The 23,384-nt window shown below is 37.2% G+C and overlaps 1 protein-coding gene across 1 annotated transcript in view; it reads left to right on the top strand.

Moving 5' to 3' along the window:
* LRRC1 (leucine rich repeat containing 1) overlaps window positions 1-23,384 on the top strand; it is a 57,800-nt gene that overhangs the window by 21,688 nt on the left and 12,728 nt on the right. The window contains exons 2-8 of the mRNA XM_053458813.1: window positions 2,508-2,625; window positions 5,139-5,217; window positions 6,803-6,892; window positions 15,210-15,266; window positions 16,136-16,199; window positions 18,816-18,890; window positions 22,240-22,384. Coding sequence (XP_053314788.1) covers window positions 2,508-2,625; window positions 5,139-5,217; window positions 6,803-6,892; window positions 15,210-15,266; window positions 16,136-16,199; window positions 18,816-18,890; window positions 22,240-22,384 — 628 coding nt within the window. The remainder of the gene's footprint in view (window positions 1-2,507; window positions 2,626-5,138; window positions 5,218-6,802; window positions 6,893-15,209; window positions 15,267-16,135; window positions 16,200-18,815; window positions 18,891-22,239; window positions 22,385-23,384) is intronic.

Genomic DNA, 23,384 nt, shown 5'->3' with positions numbered 1-23,384 from the left:
ATACCCCTCGTCTTATAACCGAGGTCGTCTTCTAATCAGACCTCAAATGAGGTCTAACACATGACTGTCCGGTGCTCATAGAAGTTCCGGCAGAACACCCGTTGCCCCCACCAGAGACCAGGGAGTCAGAAGCACTTATACCCCCTTATATGCCACTCTGTCTCATGATATGCCTCTTAACCCCTAAATGCCAGAGTGGCATATAGGGGGTTATAAGGCATATCAGGGAGACAGAGTGGCATTTAGGGGGGTATGAGGCATATCAGGGAGGCAGGGTGGCATATAAATGTGCATAACTGGGGGCAGGTTGGCAAATAAAAGGAAATATATGTGTGTGTGTGTGTGATATATATCGCGCGCACACACACACTATATTGACAAAAGTATTGGGACACCTGACCATTACATCAACAGAGACTTCTATAATATATATAAAATCTCTCACACACAAGTGGCATAGCAGATTTGTACAGAAAGCACTGGCACTTTTCCGACACTTAAATATTGTGTTCAACTATTACTACATGCAAGAACGAGAGAGACTCTCTGCCCTCAAAGTGGATTCTTACTGATAATGTACTGCATGGCTACAGTAAAATCTTTGCTGCCATGGATCTCTTATGCACACCCCTGTTGGGCCATATAGTCAACCTGCTTATTCTTTTCTAACCTGTGCACATAATTTAAGTTCCTTACACCCTGCTGTAACTATTCTTTTTGTAACAGGCCAAACAGAATAACATTTTAAATTCGGATGATAGATCTTGGACCTGAGGTACTTTCCTTGATCTTGTATGATCAAAGCCATACATATCAGGTGTTGGGCAAAACATGTACAGTCAGGACAAAATTTTTTCTTCAAAAACACATGCTTGCCATTGGTCATCTATTTTTTTGTTTTAAATACATTCTGGATTACGAGATCCAGAATGAAAATGTTTACAGCCTACCTTCTAAATAATTTGCAATTTCAGGTAGAGCATGTGTTCTGATCTTCTGCAGCATATGACTTTGGTAATATTTTCCTGCATGTCTTAAGATGATTTTGAGTACCACTTAAAGCCCCAACTTCTGTACAATAGTTTTTTTTTTTTGGGAGGGTGGGTTAATATAAATGATTGTTACATTTACCCACACCCAAAGTGACTTTAAATATAGTATATCGATGGAGGTTCTTAAGATACAATGAGGGGCCTGTTACCTAGGATGGATCAGCAATTGGAGCAGACACTGATCTGGTTCTTATTCTTAATTTCCTCACCTGGTACTGCTTACCAAACCGGAGCTGCAATACCACCAGACGACGACATTCAGACGTGCAAGTGCTGTGGTTGAAGCATGTCTACCACTCATTTACACTTTCTGCTTTTGGTGTAACACTTATGGCTTCCGATGAAATAACTGAACCCCATGTTTGATTCAAATAAAATCCATACTACATATTAAAAGATAATATAACCTTTTGGAATTGTGACGATTTTAGTATTGTGGAATGGGAGCTGCTAAAAATAAATAACTTTAGTTGGCTGAATGAGATGAATAAATTGAGCATATCACATGCATTACCTTGTGTGAGAGATATTTCCTTTGATTTTGGAGACCTAAATCCTATTTACCCCAAGCACGACTTTGCATCACCAGAAGTGGAATCTTCATATATAATTGTTTTGTATTTATATAGCACCATCATAATCCGCTCATGCGGGCTTACAATCTACATGTCATCTCCAATACATGGATCTCTACAATTGTTCCTTCCATAGCTGAAATATTTACTGAGCTGGGGAGGATACGGCTGAGGTACATTATTAAATGAGAGAATGTGTAGGGTAAACAGTGCGTGTTCCTGAATAGACCAAAACATGCTGCAAACAGGATTTACTTGTTTTTATATTCACGACTGTGTCAAGTCACCTTGGGTGACTTATACAGCAAAGTTTAGTTACTCCTATACATGAGCTTGCAATATAAGAACCCCTTGGTCCGGGAAATTTGCTCATTTTAGTACTTGCTGTTAGGCCTCGTGCCATACTTGGTGGTCCATGTCCTTTTCTTATGCTTAGACTAGTTCAGGTATTCCTATACTGTGCAAGTTGATACCCTCTCTCTGTATTAACTTTTTAATTGCTGCAGTGATATTTCACTTATTCACTTCTTGGTGAAGTCATGTGTTGTAGAAATGGGGTCTCTAGTATGGTATTGATTTTCTTTTTTTTTTTTTTTTATTTCTGCTATTTTATTGTATTAAAATAATGGAATATTTTTCCTCATGCAGCATGTTGAAATATTAATAAACATGATAAATATTAATAAGCAGTTTAAATAGAAGCAAATTGTTTTTCATATGCATCATTACTGAACCTTGTAGAAAAAGTCCAAGAGTATTTGTTTCAGACAATTTTAAGGCGAAGGGACTAGTTTGTCCCATGTGAAATAGGGTGTATTAAAATCCTTCATATTTATGTAGATATAAATTTGTTAACCTTCACTTTTTATGTTTTTTTCAGCAATTTTTTCAACTTGTGAAGTTAAGAAAATTGGGTCTTAGTGACAATGAAATTCAACGGCTCCCCCCAGAAATTGCAAACTTCATGCAGCTGGTAGAACTTGATGTTTCTCGAAATGGTGAGTCTACAGAGGTTTAATGCATATATAATTATATTCATAAAAAAAATAACTCTGTAAATCACCTATTTTCTGAACTTAAAAAAAAAAAAATCAATACTAGATTTCCCTTTAATGACACAAATCTGATCAACTGAGAAATTCTATCAGATTACATAGATAAAAACACAGATCACCATATACACCCATGCACTTATTCGCCAATTTCACCACACCTGTGACTGTGTTGTTTCCATTTGTCTGTCGCTTATAAGTTCAAGGCATGGATAATAAAAATAAACACATATGGCATCCAAGGGCTTGACAAACCCTGGGTGCCAGGTTGCTATGGCAACTAGAAACCACTTCCTGGCGCTGGGTTTTGCAAGTAGCCAGTGCCGTGAAGCGCTGAGCATGGTCACATAATGCACGCTACGTGACCCACTGGGTGCCTCATGTCACACGCGTCACCGTGCACACGCAGGAAAGCATAGTGGGCTGTATTCGAGATGGCAGTGGCGTAGCAGGTGAGAGGGGAATAGTGTGTGTGAGTGTGCTGGAGTCAGAGTGTGTGTATGTGTACTGTAGTATCACAGTGTATGTGTGCTATATGTATAGTGTTAGAGTGAGTGTCTCTTCTGTATTGTGCCAGACTCAGTGTGTATGTGTCCATAGTGCTAGTGTATGTATATTTATATAGGTATAGTGTTAGCCAGTGCATGTATAAGAGCGTGGTGCTAGCATGTATGGTGTTTATATTACAGTATAGCATTATCACGGATATATTTGTCAGCATTTTATGTTAGGTTATGTATGGTGTGTGCTTGTTAGCGTGTGTTATTGCAGTATGTTTAGCGTTTGTGAGCGTGAGATGTTAGCGTGTGTCTGTTACTCTATGGTGTGTAAATGTATGTTAATGTATGGCAAAACTCGACAAACCTCGGGGATCAGGTTGGGTAATATATGAAAACAAAAACATAATTGGAGAAGAAGAAAAAAGCTGGCTTCCTAACGTTTTTGGCTGGCTACTAGATTCAAAGCTAATTTGTCGACCCCTATGTCATTTTATATTGAGTAAAATGAAAGGTACTTTTTCATTTAATGTACGTGAGAAGTGTCAAGCTTGGGGTGTATATAAAAAGTTTTTATGTATGATTTTAAAAAAATTGCTCAACTTAGAAAGGAAAATATGGAAACTGTTTACAAAACTAATCATTGCTGTTTCTAGATGGGATTATGCTTAGCCTGGCATGTTTGTGTGTGTTTTTTTTTGGCCTTTGTTGTGTTTATATAGTGACGCAGTTGGGATTAGGTTTTACCTCTCTGGTCGTGTGTATATTTAGACCGCATATGCCATAGAACATCTGGGCTAAATAAAACCAGCTCCTTCTGTTCTTACAGCAGTGTGTCAAAATATGACATTGTCCAGAATGCTCATTTGTTTTGTGGGTGAGGCGGGTTTTACAGAAGAAATATTGTTGTATTCCTCTCCTTAAGTATTAGATATTTTTAATTAAAGGTACAGGGTCAGCAATAGAAAATGAACTAACCCTTCTAGTTGCCATTAAAAAAAAATGTTGACCTCCATCAGGAAAAATACATCAGTATTGAATCATAGTTACACAAGTGCTCATCTGTAAGTTTTCCTGCAAAATAATAAAAGCATCTAAAAAAATAAAAATAAAACACATTCAAAAAGTTCATGGGTTGGTTCTAAATGTAATTGAAAATTATGTTGTAGTAAGATTTCTTTAACTAATCCTGGGATGTGAGTATGCATGATCTCTGCTACAAATGACATCATGAGTTCATGCTTTAGAGCAGGCTGAATGAATGACTTATCCATCACAATACCATACATTTCCTTTTTATGAGACCTTACCTATATTTCATTCAATATATATTTGGCTGCAACACAAATGTAAAACATTTTATACTATCCATTTGATTGCACAACCATATTACTATAACATGATGTACCCTTTGCAAATGCAAGGGGGGTTCTGCAGAATCCTCACCATATGCATTTGCCCCTTCCCCAGCTATTTTCTGTGTACAAGAGATGTTCAGCCAACCGTCTCCTTGCACGTGCTATAATTACTGCTAGTCAGCTCTAGCGCTGGCTTGATTAATTCTATGGGCAGGGGTCTATTCTGACCCCATATGCGCACGCTTGGAAAGTGCCACAGTTGGTTTCAATGGGGACAAACCTGCCATTGGTTGGATGCACAACAGTGGAGGAGGGTAGCTGTAGCTTTAATATATATATATTTTGATTTTTAAATAATGCATATTAGACTACTTGCAGAGTACTCTTTCAGTGTGTGATTGTATCCATATAAATGCAGAATAGCATTTTCTAGTCTTTTGACTGAATATTCTTAGTTTAGAGGTAACTTTCCACCTTAGCTTATGCATCGGTAGAATGGGACAAGACTAGATCGCAATACTAAAACATTGGATAGTAAAAAGGGGCAATTCGTATTTTTTTGCGAGTAAAGATAGTATATCAACACTGTATTATATTTTTGCAGATATTCCTGAAATTCCAGAAAGCATCTCATTTTGCAAAGCACTCCAAGTTGCTGACTTCAGTGGAAATCCACTAACAAGGTAGTGTCTATAAGATATACAAAGCTGTCCAGTATTTTCTAGTTCTCAAACTTTTGTATGTGGGTTTGGTAAGAGTGTTGTATCCCAAAGGTCACTTCATTCACTGTGCCACTTGACAATGTCAGAAACAAAGTGACCTAGCAATAGGTTTGTTATAATAAACAGCCAACACTATGGATGCTACCTACTATATCTGTCCCTTTTATAGCAGATATGTCAAACTACAATCCAATGCACGTAATTGGAGCGCTCCAAAGCAATATAGCATGTGCATATGTATTAATAATCACACACGAGCCAAAGTTGATAAATGACAATTCACATATTTAATTAGTGACTATGACAAGCTCAATATGTGAACAAATAAAAAAAAAAAAAAGTAAGAAATTCTCCACTGCCAAGTACTAGTTCATGAAACCTATCCTTATGTCTCACCCTAATAATATTACAATGCATGTAAAATAAAATACAAAAAGATGAGCCTAAAAGAAAAAAAGACAGTTTATGGAGGCCTGATGACATGCTATATGAGTGTAGTTAGGAGGTCGGCATTAGTCTTCACGTCACATCTCGCTTCTTAATGACGGTAGGTTTAGACATTCCGAATAAAATTTAATATAAACCTGACAGAACACGTAAACATGTTTCCATGAAACAAATGAGTTGTGCATCAACTACTGTGCACTTAGATTTGCCAAAAGAATCATTAATCGTGGCTGTCTTAGTTTATTTCATTAAGTGGCACTGTATTTTAGCACATCTGCCTTAGACATGTGCAAAGAATCTCTGTTCTTATATCGTTCTTACTGTATACGGTATTAAAACGGTGTAGCAGAGCCTTTAATAGGCTTGTACTTTGCTAGGCTTACAGTAGAATCTGTGTTAGTCGATTAGATGCTGTCAAGTGGTATCTGTCAACAAAGCTTATACTTGCAATGCATCATGTTCACGAAAACTTGTTGCAGTAGTTCAGTTATGCTATTACATGAAAAATGTCAATATCACATAAAATAGGCATTTAAGTGCGAGGCTGTGAAATGATTGCCCTTGTATAACTGTTTTGTGTTTCTCATTTTCTCTCAAAAAGAACATATTGAAACTTTTTTTTTTTTCCACATGAGAAGTTCCACTTGGTCAAATAATTTCCATTACCCACCCATTTCACAAGCAGTACACACCATAATATTTCCTGAAATAACACCCAAGCTAGAAATTGTATTATGTTGCAGATTCCATGCAATATAAATGGAACATTTTAAGGGGTAACTGAAAGGAGACGATTGATTAATTGATACACAGATCACTAGAAGGCTTACTAGCGCTTAACAGGGACCTGATAGATTTAATTTCTGACTCTTAATGCTAGAGACATATTAGAGGGCTAAGAAAATATAACACATGGATAGTTTGCATGATATGTATGAATTAATTATAAAAAAAGTAAAGCTTGTACTGGCCACTCTGGTCCAGATTGGATCTGGAGCTCAGCATCTGATTGAGACAAAATGGGGACTCGGCAGCTACTGTCTACTGTTTATTATAAAACATTCTGTTCTTACCAAACAAATGCTTTTTATTTCTCCAGGTTGCCAGAAAGCTTTCCAGACTTAGAGAGTCTCACTTGCCTTTCCATTAATGACATCTCACTCCAAGCGCTCCCTGAAAATATTGGGAAGTAAGTATGCCAAACCCCTGTCACATAACTATTTGTATCGCAGATATGTGCAGAAGACTGATACATTGAGATGTAAATCGCATGGACAACAAACAGTTTTTCCCAGACGTTGTACATTGTGTAGGCTTCCTATGTGTAATATGCCGTTACATTATTTTAAACGCAAACTTTGCTAAACTAAAGCTAATATAGTCCAGTTTGTCTTAGTTAAATCAGCCATGGGAACAGAGTGGCTTGGATTCCACAGTATAAATGCAATCTACACCCGCTGTATAAGACGCACCCAGTTTTTAGTCCCCAAATTCTTCAAAAAAAAAAAAGGTGCGTCTTATACATGGGGAAATACGGTAATATTGGGTGCTTGGTGCCCATATATACATAGACTCACACAAAAGGTTTCACTCTTGTTATTACTAGGTAAACATGTAACTTTTTTTTTATTGGTTGTGAATTCTAGTATCTGTACCTACTATCTTGATGTTGTAAAATCCCAGTTAAAAGAACAAATATGCTGCACAATATCAAGCATTTGCAGATGACACACAATTGCTGAAGTTGTTTGTTAACCCCTTCCGTATCAGATGACGTACCTGGTACTTCCTGGTTGGTTGTCGCCCACAGACCGGGACGTACCAGATACGTCATCGATAATGCGCGGTCCAACGTCACTATGGACGCTGGGATCGCTAGGGGCGGCTGCTATTGACCGCTGGGTGTCACGTGCACGTGATCGCTTCGAAGTGACTCACGAGCACGGAATTTAAATATTTAAATAAAACGGCGGTCTTCAAGTGAAGACGCAGTACAAGAATGCCGGTCCTGAAGGGGTTAAATGCATCCCATATTATTGGTCTATAAATTAAAAATGAACAAAGGATCCAGAACTTGTAAGAACTCCTGGCAGAAAAATCTGTTAATGCTGATTGTTTTGTATTCCAAGGTTCAGCCATTGAGTTTGCAAAATGAAACCAGTGGGCAGTAGAATCAATGTTGCGTCCTACAAAGAAATATGATGGCAGTTTTTAGAAGCAAGAGTAAAACTAAGACTTTCTAAAGCCAATCCAACTTTCTTGCTTTGATAATCTGAACAAGGGTAACTCATGTTCCGCTTAGCACTGAATATATGCTAATGTTCACAGTTAGATGTGCTGTGTTTAGAAGGTTCTAGATACAAAGGTGCCTTATACTGATCCCCACCTGTATGCCAGAGGTTAATTAACATCAAATTACCAAATGTCAAAAGGAGAGGAGTACGGTATGTTTGCTTACAATGTTTAAAAACTCTGTTTTTAGTGGTTTTGCTGGTAAAAAGTCATGTCTGCAGGCCATTGTTGGACAGTACTGTGAACCTGCCCAAGATAATTGTTACATCTAATGTAAAACCATGCTGGAGTTTTCATTCCATTTCTTAATGTTTTGGGGCTGTTTTACCTCTGCCATATTACTTTTTATTGTTTGGTGCCAGAAGAATTGTTTGGTAAGTGGTAAGACCATGACTGATACCCAGTAGGCAATTTGATGATTAAGTACGTACCCTAAACAAAGTAATTTGATTAATTAACCAGGTTCATTATTTTGATGAATAAGCTCAGTGCAGTTTATAAAATCCAAAGGAATACTAAACAGAAGAATAAGGTGACAAGTTGGCTGTCAAGGGAGGGCTGACACCCATTGACCTGGCTACCAAGTACAGCTAAGTGGCATAATTATGTTCTTCAGTTGAGAGAGGATACTTTTCCAATTAAATATGATAAATGGCTACTATAATATAACTACACATGAACTAGTTAGAATATACACTGGAACAGACTGAAGAGCAATGAACATTTATTTTTGAAATATTGTTTTTTACATGTGATAGATGATTGAGGCACTCAGTGGTAGAATATAAAGGACTTTGCAAAAAGAGACATCTGCCAGAATGCTGCATTACCTTCGAGTCTGACAGACGCAGCTTTACCACCCACAAGGAAAAAAGAATGGTTAAAAAATTGAAATAAAGTTTCAATATAGCCGGCATGTTGTTAAATCTAAATTTACACAGCTTTTATGCTTGGCGGTGTTCTTTATTGCTGTTTAAAGGGCAAGTTAACCTTTTAAAGGACTGCTGTGTGTGTGGTGTGTGTGTAGATATAGATATAAATATATAGATTCACAGTGTTTCTAGTTTGTCCTAAAATGTGGTGTTTCAGAAGATTAAAACAGATTATACCTTTGGGATAATGTCCGACTCTTTTGTGCTCCATTTAGTCATAAATAAAGCCCTGTAAAATCTGACTGTTACTATGGTGACGTTGATAAAAGCTTAGCATACAAAGTAACAGACAGGCTTAGAGGCTTACGGTCATCTGATAGCTAGTATGCTGTAGTTGGCAATTCCGATATGCAAAATCTTACTATAATTCTGCATTTTATTACTTCCCATTTTATGATGTGTCATTGAAAACACAAATATGCAAGGTTATCAAATGTTCTCAATACTTCACTGTAGAAATGTCTACCTAGCTGTTATTTACTTGCAGAAATTTTATTTAGGGTCCATAAAAACATATGGGAATATTGTTAACCTTTTTTTCTTTAATGACAAAGAAAAATCATTAGTTTACATAGCACTATTTTTTATAATGATATATTTTGAAAAGGTATTTTATAGGATTATCATACAGCGACAAATTATATTGGGTATGTAGCACCGGAGTATAGACCCCTGTGGTAGGTCAGAGTCTGTTCCTAATAAATGATTTGAACTTTTAGTGGTGAACTGAAGTGAACCAAGTATGCTTGTTTTGGATTGAGGAACCATCAGCCACTGGATATCACCACCACTTCTAATGCCTTCTGCTACTTATTTGCCATAAATAACGATTCTCCCACATGAAATCATCTGGGTACAAATGCCACAAACGAGGAAGGGGTTTTGTGGCATGATGGTAGTGTTTCTTGCAGAGATTAAGGGGCACGATGACTTTTTAGTTTAACGAGTTTTGATTCAAGTGTACTTCTCATATTGCAAACTGGTATACTTTTTCAGTAGAACTTTCGTAAGCATACAATAGATAATTAAGAATGACATTATTTTGTACATACAAATACATTTTATTTGTATTAAATTCACCCCATATGGTTGCAATACAGTTTGTCAGACAGCTATGTTTTTCAAATTACTGTCTGATATCACATGAGATATAAACCACAAAACCTGACCTAGCCTTCAAACAGTGTTGTAATGGCTGGACAGTCAATTGTGTAGCTGTCACCATCGTGTTGCTATTCTAGGCAAAATGCCATGTTATCTTCTCATGGGAGACTGTCACAGTAATACATTTTTTCTATCTTCAGTTTTAAATTAAGGATAAAAAAATCATGGCAATACTTCTTTTGCCTGGCGATGTAATGTCTCCAAAGTTTATTTATTAAGAAAAAAGGCAGCTATAGTTTGTGTTGAATAGTTGTTTAGAAGGATTTAAAGCATCGGTATTCCCTGTTTGCTACAGGGGTGCAGGGGGTTTGAGCTGCACGTAACACTCGGGTAGCCTCTAGCAGAATTGGTAGAAGCTAATACTGCAAGGGGGTTTAGACATTCGTGGAATAGACATATGGCTATCCTGAGTCTAAGACCCCAGACCAAGGACTGATTATGACCGGAGTCTTTACATCAGGGACCAACTGGTTCTTATATGATATCAAATGCTATTTTCTATATGCTTCGGTACCTTTCATTCCTGTATTCATTATGAATGAGATGAGAAGGGGAGTGGTAATCAGGAATGTCTTTGGATAACACTTCAATTTCAAATTAAATGTGGCATCTCTAGTCAAAATATGCAATAAGAGGACAGAAAACTTTAGGCAAAGGTCTGAGAAATAAAGCTAAGGTGCATTAATCTGGAATATACGGTCTTCTAAACTAGTAACATGAACAAAAAGAAGTATATAGGTATTAGAATGAATTATCTGGAAAGTACACATTTGATTATATATTTGTGTAGATATAGATTGGCTCTGATTACAAGCTACACCCTTAATTTTGGATGCATTTAAAAAAGCTTTTTAATATATATATATATAAAATATATTTAATAATCGTATATCTTATGACTTATGACTTATGACTATTAAATATAATGATATAAAGGCTTATGTAGGCTACTATACCCATAATATTATCAGAACATTAGATTCTAGTTGTCACCATCCAACTAGAATCTTGCTAAACTTTGTAGCCTGGCAATTTTGTCCTTTGCTGTGCAAAATAAATACAAAATGGAGTAAATGGTGTATCTGCTTAGTAGAAAAGCTACAAATAAACCTCAGTTTAACATAAACTGGTAGATATAGGGCAGCAATATGTGCCTAATCATTCCTACTGCAGGAGGTAGACCTTAATTTAGTGCGTTTAGAGAGACATTGCAGATTTGCTGCTCTGTCGTGCTGTGTGCAGAGTACACGCTGCCTTTATACATGGGGAACATAATTCCTCTTACTGTAGTTTGTTGTAGAAGTCTTTCAATAAATGAACTGCAGTAAAAGGAATGGTGTTGATGCTTGACTTGTCTATATGCCGAAAGAGAAGGAATTGTGTTGTATCTTTAAAAAAATATGCTCAAATTTATGGCAAGGTATTGGTGACTAGTCTAGAGCATAGAACAAGTCCCAACATTTTGTATAATCTTTATACAGCAAGACATGAAATTGTTACTTTCCTATTATGTATGTAACAATAGACACACTATAACAATTATAATTGGGATTTCGGAGGCCCAACAACTTTCATTTCTTACAGCAGTAACTCAAATACATCCTCCTGTACCATGTGCTGCCTCCAAATGAATTTGGCCAAATATGACTCCAAATTAAGACGTGCGCTTCCTCTGTGTTCTTTGTTGCGCCATTTAGCCAATCCCTGCGTGTGGATGCTAGTGTGTGGATGGATAAAGTCTTGTTGGCACACCAACTATCCAAAAAGTGCTGCGTAAATTGTTGGCGCTATATAAATAAAAGATAATAATAATAAAGTAAATTATATAGTCCGTTTCAGTATTTTAAAGAATTACTGTCATTAAAGTATGGTCCCTGCACTGGGATTGGCTGCTTCGACCAAGAAGCACTTGCGACAAATACCCACTGCTGAGAAAACACTGGGCCAGCATTTTTCTTACGCAAAGTGAACAAGCTCTCGTCTATTTTGACAATCCTTCCCCTCCAATCTTCTGTTTTGGTAGTTGGATGAGGTAGTTGGCGCAGATGTCTCGCTTGTAGTTGTTCCAGTCGACGGTTGTGTTCTTATTCATGCCCAATTCATCCTCTCACCACTTGACATCAGTTACTTGGCCCAACAATAGAATAAACGAATGGCTGTCACAAAGGGTAGACGACTATGTGTGAACTAATTTCCGGTGCGGATGTTGACCTTCTTCCAACAAGTAGACTTTCTACAATCCAAGAAAATACTCGAGCCAAAGTAGAGCTTCATTTTAAGACCATTTTGACACAGTACCTGTGTCAAAAAAAAAAATTACATATTCAAAGAAATGTATTGGCTCCAGATAACAGGAAAGTACTGAAAATATTTAGTAGCGCTTACAGCTGTCTTTGTCCGCTGTAGCTGTGTGGCAGATTTGCATCCTGATATATTTCATAAGAGACAATAAAACGTAATTGCCCATTAGTGGTAAGATTGAAAGAAAATCGCATAAAAAACTAATAATTTGGATGACAAACTTACCTTAATCAAGCACATCATCAATTACCAACTCACAATAATTAAGAAAAAAAATCAGCATTCCTCTCTTGTGAAATCAACCTTGCATACAGCAGACAGGTCCCGCTACTTCGCACAGTGGAAAGGCTCTGCAAGCCATCTTGGTTGCATACCCCCACAAACCTTTCACAGTCTAAATGTGAGTATTTTGCAGCCGTCTTCTCTGATAAGAAGACAGTCAAGAAGACTCAGGAGCAGGTGTCTAAATTACCCTGCGTTGTGGACGGGTTTTGACATCTTAGGCATGGAAGAAATCATCTCAATTACACAAAGCCTGAAGCCAACTACCTGTGACTTAGATCCTGCACCTACACATCTTGTTTCAACATGCACAGATACAACTGGCCCAGTCATTACAAAAATAGTCCAGTGTTCTTTGCAATCTGGAATTTTGAAAGAAGCAGTGGGTGAGACCTCTTCAAAAAAAAAAAAAAAAAAAAAGCATTCCTTAGACTGTATATTGAGCTTTAGGCCTGTCTCCAGCCTCCCTTTTCTGGGAAAATAATTGAAAATAATGTGTGTTATTTCTTGAGAGATGGGCCTCAAGTTGAATTAACACCTTTGATACTTTCCATTCAGGCTTCAGAAAATGTCACAGCACTGAAACAGCCCTGGTTCGTGTTCTAAATGATCTCTTGGTGGCAAAAGACGAGGGTGATTACTCAATACTACTTATTCTAGATCGATCAGCTGCATTTGACACCATTGATCTAACTGATTGATTTCAAGACCTATGTGGTATGGGAGGTACAGTTCTTATGTAACAAGGAATGATTTCATGTAATCTAATTAAATCATTCCTTACACGCAGATCAGAGAGTATCGTCAGGAATATGCTCTTCAGCTCCCAGAATACTAACATGTCGAGTACCACAGGGATCTGTTCTATCTCCCACTCTATTTGCCATGTACTTGCCACCAATGTGGGACATAATCAGTCGTCATGGCCTAAGATATCGCTACTATGCAGATGATACGCAACTTTCTTTGCTTCGCACCTGGAACTAAGACTCCAACAGCTCAAATGAACAGATGCTTTGCAGATCTATCTACAATGGATAGAAGCACGCTGGTTAAAGGTAAACACCGACAACTCACATTGATCAGAGGAAAAAGACTCACTTAATCCTATTAATCGCCATCCCACCCAACGTTAAACTTTGTGCTTCAGAGCTATCCAGATCAAGTGAAGTGTGAGATCTTGAAGTTTTGCTTGACAGTGGTTTCTCACTTAAACATATTTCTTTTGTGACAAAATCTGCCTTCTTTCATCTAAGGAGCCCTTTAAAGCCCTAAAGGACCAGGGCCTCTGTTACCAAAAAAAAAAGCTTTTATCCCACTACATCCCAATTTGCCCCCTTCAATCTACACATCTATCTTCTTTCAGTCCCCAGAGTGTGCACACGATCAGGCTCAAACACATTCTGCCACGCTGCTCCTTCATTCTGGAATATTCAGCCACATTGAGTCAGAGGGGCCCCATCTACAGAAAGAAAGGAAAAAAAAATACAACTCTTCTTTTATCCCAAGCATTCAGCTAATTGACCTTTATTGTCCCCCAGTAATGTCCAATTATGTAACTACATGAAGTTAATACATTATGTTTACACCTGTACCTGTTGAGTCTCAAGGGGAGAATATAATTCTGTGTCTCCAAATTCTAATCTTCTTCTTTATTGCAGTGCATGCTCTGGTCTAGGGCTTGTAATTGTAGTACCTTCCACAAGAACCAAGAATCAAATTTGAAATCAGAGTCAAAGAAAGGAAATAAAAAGAACTAAACTGAAAAGTAATCTGAGCCTAATCTGCTAGAATATATCCTGAGGTTGTGAAACCTCTACCTGCTTGTTTCCATCTCTGTGTCCTGTTCATGTATAGGGAACACAAGGGTATCTGCTCGCCCCCACAAACAACCTCAATCTACCCAGGAGCTCTCTGGTAAAGAGGATAGGTGTTCCATCCAATAAAACCATCTATGGCTATGTGTTGGAGTCCCCTACCCTGCGCCGTAAGGACTAAAGGATATTTGTTGTAAACATTTCATCTGTGGCAGCTTATTGAACTAGGACAAAACATTTTGCAACCCACTTCACAAACATCTGGAACATTTTGCAAGCAGAGATATGTATTAACAAAGATGCTTTTTTTCTATGGGATAATACATTTTAACTCGTTAATTTGCTATTTACTATGAAGAGCCAAGTCTATTATGTCTCCACAAGAAGGACTAAGTTGGCCCTTCAGAATGCCTAATTAAATCATGGACGGCAGTCAACTTGGAAACAATGAATAGATTTGAGTATGCCAGTGGTAAATCCATGTTCTGAAATTTGCTTTTGAAAATGTATTTTTTAGTGTACCAAGTAGAAAGTAAAAGCCATGAAACTGAATTTGTTTTGCAGGCTTTTGTAGTACATCAAAATGAATAACTGGCTTTGCTTAAATTAAGTGTTGGTTATAGTTTTAAAAACGTTTGTTTAACGCAGGTTGCTTGCCTTGACTAAAATGTAGAAAACACTCAAGTTGCTTACCGTTTTTGTATTTCTTATTTTTCAGCTTAACAAACCTGGTTTCCCTGGAGTTACGAGAAAATTTATTGACGTATTTGCCAGAGTGAGTTACTGATTGTACAGATGTTGGGGGGGTAAATGCTTTCTGGTTCTAACCTCGGTGAGGAGACTTATGGCTGGATGGAATTTCTGAAATAAATTGCTGTTACCTTAATGGGAATTGGAAGAGTCACTTTATTCTGTAATACAGTTAACATTCCATCAAGGCTTATTAATAAAAAGTGTGTTACCATGCATTAAGTAGTTAGTGTTCGTGTCACTGTTAAATGATTTATGAGTTGATAAATTCTTCTAAGCAGTACAACTCTCCTAATGCAGTAGGAAGCATCCTTAAGCGCAATGTGTAGTCCGTACAAGCCATAAAATACATTACAGCTAATTGTCTCTTAAATGCTGCTGCTTTCTGTGCCATCACTAGCTAATATGGGTTTAGCTGTGTGTGTGTCAGGTTTTCAGAGGATTACTTAGACTGATTGATGAAATTAGTCACACGTATACCGGACTGGGTTATGACAGATATTGGCTATGCATTTTGAACCATTAAAGTAAAGATTTAACTTAAAATACCTCTTTTGATAGTTTTACAGATGCTTAATTTATTTTACGACGACCAGAGCATTTTAACAAAATAACCAAGATGTCCAAGTTGTAAACTTTGTTGGCTTGATCCGTCTGCCTAAATCTTAAAGTACAAATGAGATATGATCAAAGACAGGGTACGCTCTATCTACAATGAAAGATTCTGGCATTTAACTATGGCGTGCTTAAGGAAAATTGTTTGCGCCGTGATGTTCTCACACGAAGAAGGCATAAATCTGCGTTTCTCAGACATCTCTTTAATGTCATTCTAGATGTTTGCAACTGCTTGTAAGACACTGACCATAACTCTAACACCTTGTTCTTGATTGACAGATCGCTTGCACAGCTACATAGGCTAGAAGAGCTTGATTTAGGAAACAACGAGATTTATAACTTGGTAAGAAAACATTAACTCTCTTGAGAGTTAAGGAGACAAAGGCCCTTGATCACCTCTCTTGCACTCACCAGGCTAAGCACTTTTTGTATGCCAAGTGCTCTCTGTTCTTTCAGACTACAGCAGTCCTGTAATACTGCAAACAGTATCTTTTTGGCTCTCTAATATTTATTCTGCAATTAAATGCATGGCTTGACAGAAATTGAATGAGATTCCATATCCTGACGTGCCTAGGCGACATATCTATTTCTCTGCTGCCATCCTCGATATTGCAAGGACTGTGTGTGTTATCGGATTTATGTAGTATAATATGGCATTGCCTGCTGTTACATCACATTGTTTTTAAATTAACGACAGTGTTTTACATCTGCTGTTTACGAACACAGAAAAGAATCCCAGCACTCCAAACGGCTTCCAATCCTTAGGTTACTTTATTCAGAGAAAGCAAAACAAAAAAAAAAAGCAACGTTTCGGCCAAACAGGGCCTTTGTCAAGCTAGGATTCTTTTCTGTGTTTGTACACTTCAAGAGGGTTTATGCTATCCCTTTTTCCTGTTAGCACTCAGCTTCCTGGGAGTTGCGTGCTGAACCATTTTTTCTTTTTTTTTCATTGTCTGAATTGTTTTTTTTTTTTTTTCTATCAAAAATTACTGTACTTATTCCTTCTAGCAGGTACAGTTTAATTTGTAACATACTTCAGGCTACTCAAATGAACGTATTAAACAGATTAACGTTTTTGCTCTCAGTAGTCGGTTCAAAAATGTCTTTTAGCTATCTACTCCTTGTTTTATTGCATAATTTTAATGCAGGCAGATGTGTTTTTAAAGTACAAAGCCTGTTTATCACATTATGCAATGGCCACGCAAACTGAACAGGATACATCTATCTCATTTAAATGTTTTTGTTCATTTATTCTTAAATGCCTTGGAAGTCAATTTGTCAAAGATTTACAAAGCCATACCAAACTATAATATTGTTTCCACTAAAGATATCTTAAATGACACCAGTGACTTTTACCGTGTTTAATGTCTTTGTTAGTTTATTTGGGGAATCTGGAAGCTATTTGCATGATCTATACACTTGCTAGGTTTATTTTTACAAGGAGAATATTTTTTGTTAACTTCCTGGTCATGAAGCTATGTAGCATTTTTACTCTGCACCTACTTTGTGGAATACCTATAATCCCAAACCAGCCTGATTTCCTAGGGCAATAGTTTGTCAGATTTGGGCCTGGTTAATAGCGGTCAAAACACATGATCCAAATAAAATGACATTCTAGAAGCCCTAGGGTGACTACAGTTTCCAAGCTGCGGTTAGGTCCACAGTTACATTTGGCTTCTACACCTGCCTCCAACAGTAGGGATTCCTCTCATCCTTACCCCCTCCTCAGTCCGCTTAAATGTAGAGAGTCTGAGTGCAAGGATATCAATTCAAAACTAACTACATTATGTGGACCCCTTATGCTGCAAGATATAACTGTGGCCCAATACCACAGATGGTTTGGGATCCACTCGGAAAGGAGAAATAATTTTACTTTGCAATGTGCATAGGGTTCTCGGAGAACCAAGTTCAGAATAATGACTTTATGAGCTTACTAGTCATAATGTGATAAAAAAACAGTAGTATTTTTACAAGGCTCTCATTCAGGCCTTAAGCAGTATCACTTGGAGAGATTTTTAAACTACATATAGGACATATAACTTGCTTACTAATGCTCGTACTTTCGTGCTTAGGGGTGTTAACCTGTAATTCTATTATTGACCGGCCTGACTTGATAAGTTCCTTGTGAAGGTGCCTGAATCATAGGTGTTATCAAAAGCATACTTGTTAACTTTGCTGTGCAACACACCCTGGGATAGGTTCATACAACATTTAAACAAAATACAAAGTATAAAGTGCTTACTTTAACGTAGGCGTCTTCTTCAAAACTCACACATGCCTTATGTTCCTCCTCCCATATAAACAAGTGCAAGAGTTTGGGATAATCCATTGTGATGAAATGAAAGTAAGAAAATGGACACTGCACTAATACATGTCATTATTTAAGATTTATTTAATATTTATTAAGACTAAGCATGCCTTTTTACCGTCAACCTAAGTCAAATTAACAGGTTTGACGCGTCAATGGAAGAGCCTTTGACTTTCAATGGTGAGATAATATTTCTGACTAAGAGGTCACTAAGTTTGCACACCAGAATGGAAACCTCTGGCATTGTTAAAGAGCCTGCACATCATTGAGGTATGACTAATAAAGTATAAGAGTTCTTCTCCACTCAGTTATATACATAAGTAATTTTAATTCCCTTCTTAAAGCATGCAGTATGATTTGATTGCTTTATTTTAGTGTGTGCTACCTCCAACAAATATATATTTTTATCCCCACAACAAAACTAGATACCTTTGGTTGAGATGTACTCTACAGAAACAAAGTTCACAAAATAATTTCCTTGTGGAAAATGCTGGGAGATAAACTTGAATACTTGAACTGAGCCTTTCATTTTTCCCCCCTAAATCCAGTGGGATGGCAGCAGCCTGCTGTTATTCTGATACAACTATCTAAAAGTTTGTGCAACTATTCATCTGTAAAATGTATCCATGAACAATTTCATTTTTGTTACAGCCAGAATCGGTCGGGTCATTGCATAAGCTGAAGGACCTCTGGTTAGATGGGAATCAACTTGCAGATCTACCTCTGGTATGTAACAACACTGTGAACGCATTTACTGTGTGTCTGTGGATATGATAATTGGATGCGTGATCTTGCTCTGTTGTTTAAATATTATTTTCAGGATAATGAGTAATTAAACTGTTTGCATCGGGCACCAGTTTGTTAGCTAGCATTCTGAAAATATATTGATTTAGCAACATGTTCAAAGGATCGGCAGTGTGTATGTAATTAATATGCATATGCATTCTCTAGACCGTTTGTCTTATGGTTTTGTATAATTAAACAAGCAAGGTTTTAAAGTTTTGTAATCCATAATCATACAATTTGGTAATAAACATTATAACCCATTTAATATATGGGGCTTGAGTATGCCCAGGCCATTGATATTGTTTTCTTTGTAGGTGTGAACAATAAAAGAACAAAAAATCTAAATTTCCTTGCATTACAAAGCAAATAGGCGATAAAACATGTTCCCATTACAAGAGGGCGTTAGCGTTAGTTAGGGATAACATTAAAAATGAGGAGGAACAAAAGGCCATGCAAGGTTATGAGAAGGTGTCTGGGGAATCAGCAATATACTGTGCAGTGTGTTTGGTATCCTTCCTGAATCATGACGCATCGCAGATGCCCAGCCAGTGAGAGTATGTTTGAAGAGGAAAGCGGAGTACAAAAAAGATACAGAAAATGTACGTGCGAATGGAAAGGATTGTGATTTTGTTTACACAACGTGGTGCTGGTAGTCTTTAGGATTACTCCCCTAGGTAAAACCAAAAGTGGGGATATCTGAAACCACATTATATTCCCTAATTTTAAAATGGTAACTGTCCAGGCTTTTTTTTTATATTTTTTATTTTTTAAGATAAAAATAATTTGAATCTCATTATTTACCTGTGCATCTGGCTGTTATATATTTGACTTTAAAAGCATTCACTTTGAATAATTATATCCATACTACTTACTATGAGTAAATATTATTGTCAAATATTTTCCTTCTATATCTAGGGAATCTAGTATTAAAAAGCTCAATATCGCCTTTGTTTGTTTTGTGGAAGCTAGCTGCAAAGTTCCTGACCTTTCAATTCCGGCAATTTATATATCGGCGTAACCTTTAGGGGGGGAAAAAACATTTTAAGGTTGCTCAAAAGGCCACTTTGTTATCCATGTGAGCAATGTAATAAAGATTCTAGCATTTTGTTCTTGATTCAATTCTGCATTTGTCTGGGATTGAAGAGCATAAAGTGTTTTATCTAACACATTGTAATTCCTGTATCACTACTGTTTTTGTGGTTCTTCACGTGTGCTGTAATTCATCTTTCCATGGATAACAGACCTTGAAATAGAATAAGATGCACCTAATCATGATGGGCTGTGTTCTCATAAACCTGCATCCTAATATCATTGAAAGGAGGACGTAATTCACTCTGCTCTCATTGATTATTTTCAAACCAGTAGCACACAATCTAATTACCAAACTCTTTGCCACTGCTGTCTCTTTATAATGTATTCCATTCTGGAGTTCTGTGCTAAAGGTCAAACACAACAGCTAGGTAGATTTGTGATGATTAACCTCAAAACAGGTGGAATAATCCCAAATGGCTGTTTTTAAGTGCTTCCTGTGGATAATTCCACTTACTGTGCACAAGTGATTAACACTGAGGCATACCTGGTTCCTAGTCTTATAATAATAGTCATAGTCATAAAATAAGGATAGACATTTATCTGAAATAAGGAACAAGGGTGCAAAATAACTAAAGAAGGGGGAGGAGGCAGGTATTGGGATATGTACACAGCACCCCCCCCCTTTTCAAGAGCATAAGGTACTGACCCATACAAAACTTGAAACTGGATTTGCAGAGAAAATATTTATACAAATTAGCATTGTTTAAGACCATTATTAAGCCTGGTCTATTCCAGGGCTGCATAACTCTAGTCCTCGAGACACACACAGATCACATGTTTTGTAAATCATTGAAGTCAATTCAATCGTTTCTTAATTAAGGTGCCTGTGCTCAAGCTGGGAACCAAAAAAAGTGTGGCCTGTTGTGGCCCTCGTTGCCTAGAGTTGTACAGCCCTAGTATATTCTCTGCTATAATTCATCTTTTGAGAGACTGTCCCCATGTATTCAGTTTCCACATCCATTCCTTTGTAGTCACATTTGGAAGAAGCATAAACGTATATTTTGATTTCTGATTGGCAATCGGAACCTCTTGTTTCTCACTTTCTTTTGTTTGTTTTTTTGTTTTGTTATTTTTCTGTAATTGCCTTTTCATGCTTGGATGAAAATGTGAGTCTGACACATCATGAATGGAATGTTTGCTGGAGATTCTGTGCCCACACAATATTAACATGGCACTCCTACCTTTCAGTTTAGTTTGCTGTACTGATGTTGTTAAACAAAAGTTTGTGGTGCCAGTTAGTTGGCAGATTCGTCTTAGACTCCGTGTTACTTCCCACTGAGAGGCTGGGAGGCAAGTGTACAGATTCCCATCAGAAGTGCTAATACAGAAAGAGAGTTTATACATAAATGGGGAAGGCATAAAGCTATCCTCAATCTAAGACCAGACACAGGACTGATTAAGATGGGTAGACAAGATGAGCCGAATGGTTCTTATATGCCATGAACTTGTACGTTTGTATGTATGAGTTGAGATAATCAACACTTGTGACACCATTTGTGACACCATTTATCACTGTTGAAGTAAAGTGTGTGTGTGTGTGTATAGAAGACATGTTTGTGCTTTGAGTTATAACGAAACTGGCAAAAACAGGAGAATAATAAGTTGTATAAAAAATGCAGACTCACTTTCTACCAGATAAATGTATTTATGCAGGCATGTTATTGTGTGGAAATACATGCCACTTGTCGCTAATGCTATTAGGATTCCATGAATTCTTTTATGAATACGTACTCTTAAGAATGTTGTGCATTAGGGCTCATGCTGAGAAACGGTCATAGGTAGATTTCAAATTTCCTCACACGAGCATAGGTTATTCATATCCTGTGAGACAAGAGGAAACGTGTACCGACACTAAAGTTAATAAAGTGGGGTTGACGATGCAGCATCCTTACTGTTGGATCAGAATTCATCCAGTGCAAGATGATTATCTTGCACTGGATGAATTCTGATCCAACAGTAAGGATGCTGCATCATACGCAGGGTTTCCGTATGACCTCTATCCGCGTTTTTTTTTTTTTTTTTTTTTTTTTTTTTTTTTTTTGAGATCCCACTGTTGTATGTACTTAAACGTAATTTTTAATTATTGGTTTGTGTTTTTCAAAAGCCCTGTATTGGTCTTGGAGTATGTATTGTCTACGGTGGATCTATGCCCAATGTGCTTGTCTAGACATGTTTTGTTTTGCTCATTGTGGTGCAGGAAATTGGAAACCTGAAAAACCTGCTCTGTTTGGATGTGTCGGAGAACAAGATGGAAAGACTTCCCGAAGAGATCAGCGGACTGACTTCGTTGACAGATCTGCTTGTATCCCAGAATTTAATTGAAGTTTTACCTGATGGCATTGGTGAGGTTCACTTACATTTACATTGTTTTTAATGCATTATTTCCCCTTTTAAAGATAAACATAGCTTCCTTTTAAAACGCAAGCTTTTCTGTAATATATTGTTTTGTAGTAATTCCATTGTCGGTAAAAAAAAATGTTTGATTCAACATAAAGAAGATCCAATGAATTATGAAAATTTCAATATTTTCTGTTTCATACATCATATTGAGATGTCACTAAAACAATATCAGGTGGCTGGTCGATTATGTGGTTGGAAGATGTGTCCGTACTTGTACTGATATTTTTCAGTTTCCACCAATATGTATAAAAAATTGCATATTTGTTCAGAAGTATCTGCATGTTTTTTTTTTTCCTCTAATGACCTTTAAGTGTGACTAATTGTTTTTATTGAATGCATTTTATGGTTTTAATAGTTGGTTTCCTTCCTGTAATACATCTATTCAAGTGCTAAGTGGTATCTGGCCAGTTAATTAAGTTTATGAAATTATCATAATTTCCTACTATTTTTAAATAGAACAAGGGTATGAACTGAATTTCCCAGCTGGCTGATTATCTAAATAATGAGCATTGTAAGTAAATAATAACCACCTAATGATCTTTTCATTTGGGTTTTATAACCCAATATAAAGAAGAATGGAATTAGATTGACAAAGATCTTACAAACCTTGTGTTTGCATTTAACTATGTGATTGCTTGCGTGCACACAAACCTTTTTGTACTTTTTGATTTTAGACAATCGAACACTATTATTGCAAGATCAAAACCTCAAATCTGGATGATCTAATCTTTATTAGAAGTGCCTCCTGTTTTAGCCCCCCCCCAACTTACCGGTGCTTCTGACTCCCCGTTGTGTAGCTGGGGCAGCGTGTAGACTTCTACGCGATTCGCATAGGCAACTTCCGCTGCAGCCGGAAGGAGGTGCGGTTAGTAGCGGGGGTTGTCTGCGTCCATCGCGCAGACCTTCCCCGTCTGTCAGAGAGAATTCCCTGCACCGGTGCGG

Source organism: Spea bombifrons, chromosome 3 (genome assembly GCF_027358695.1).
Source record: "Spea bombifrons isolate aSpeBom1 chromosome 3, aSpeBom1.2.pri, whole genome shotgun sequence".
NCBI classification, from domain to species: Eukaryota; Metazoa; Chordata; class Amphibia; order Anura; family Pelobatidae; genus Spea; species Spea bombifrons.
Note: the sequence above shows the minus strand (reverse complement) of the source record. Positions and strands in the feature narration are given on the sequence as shown.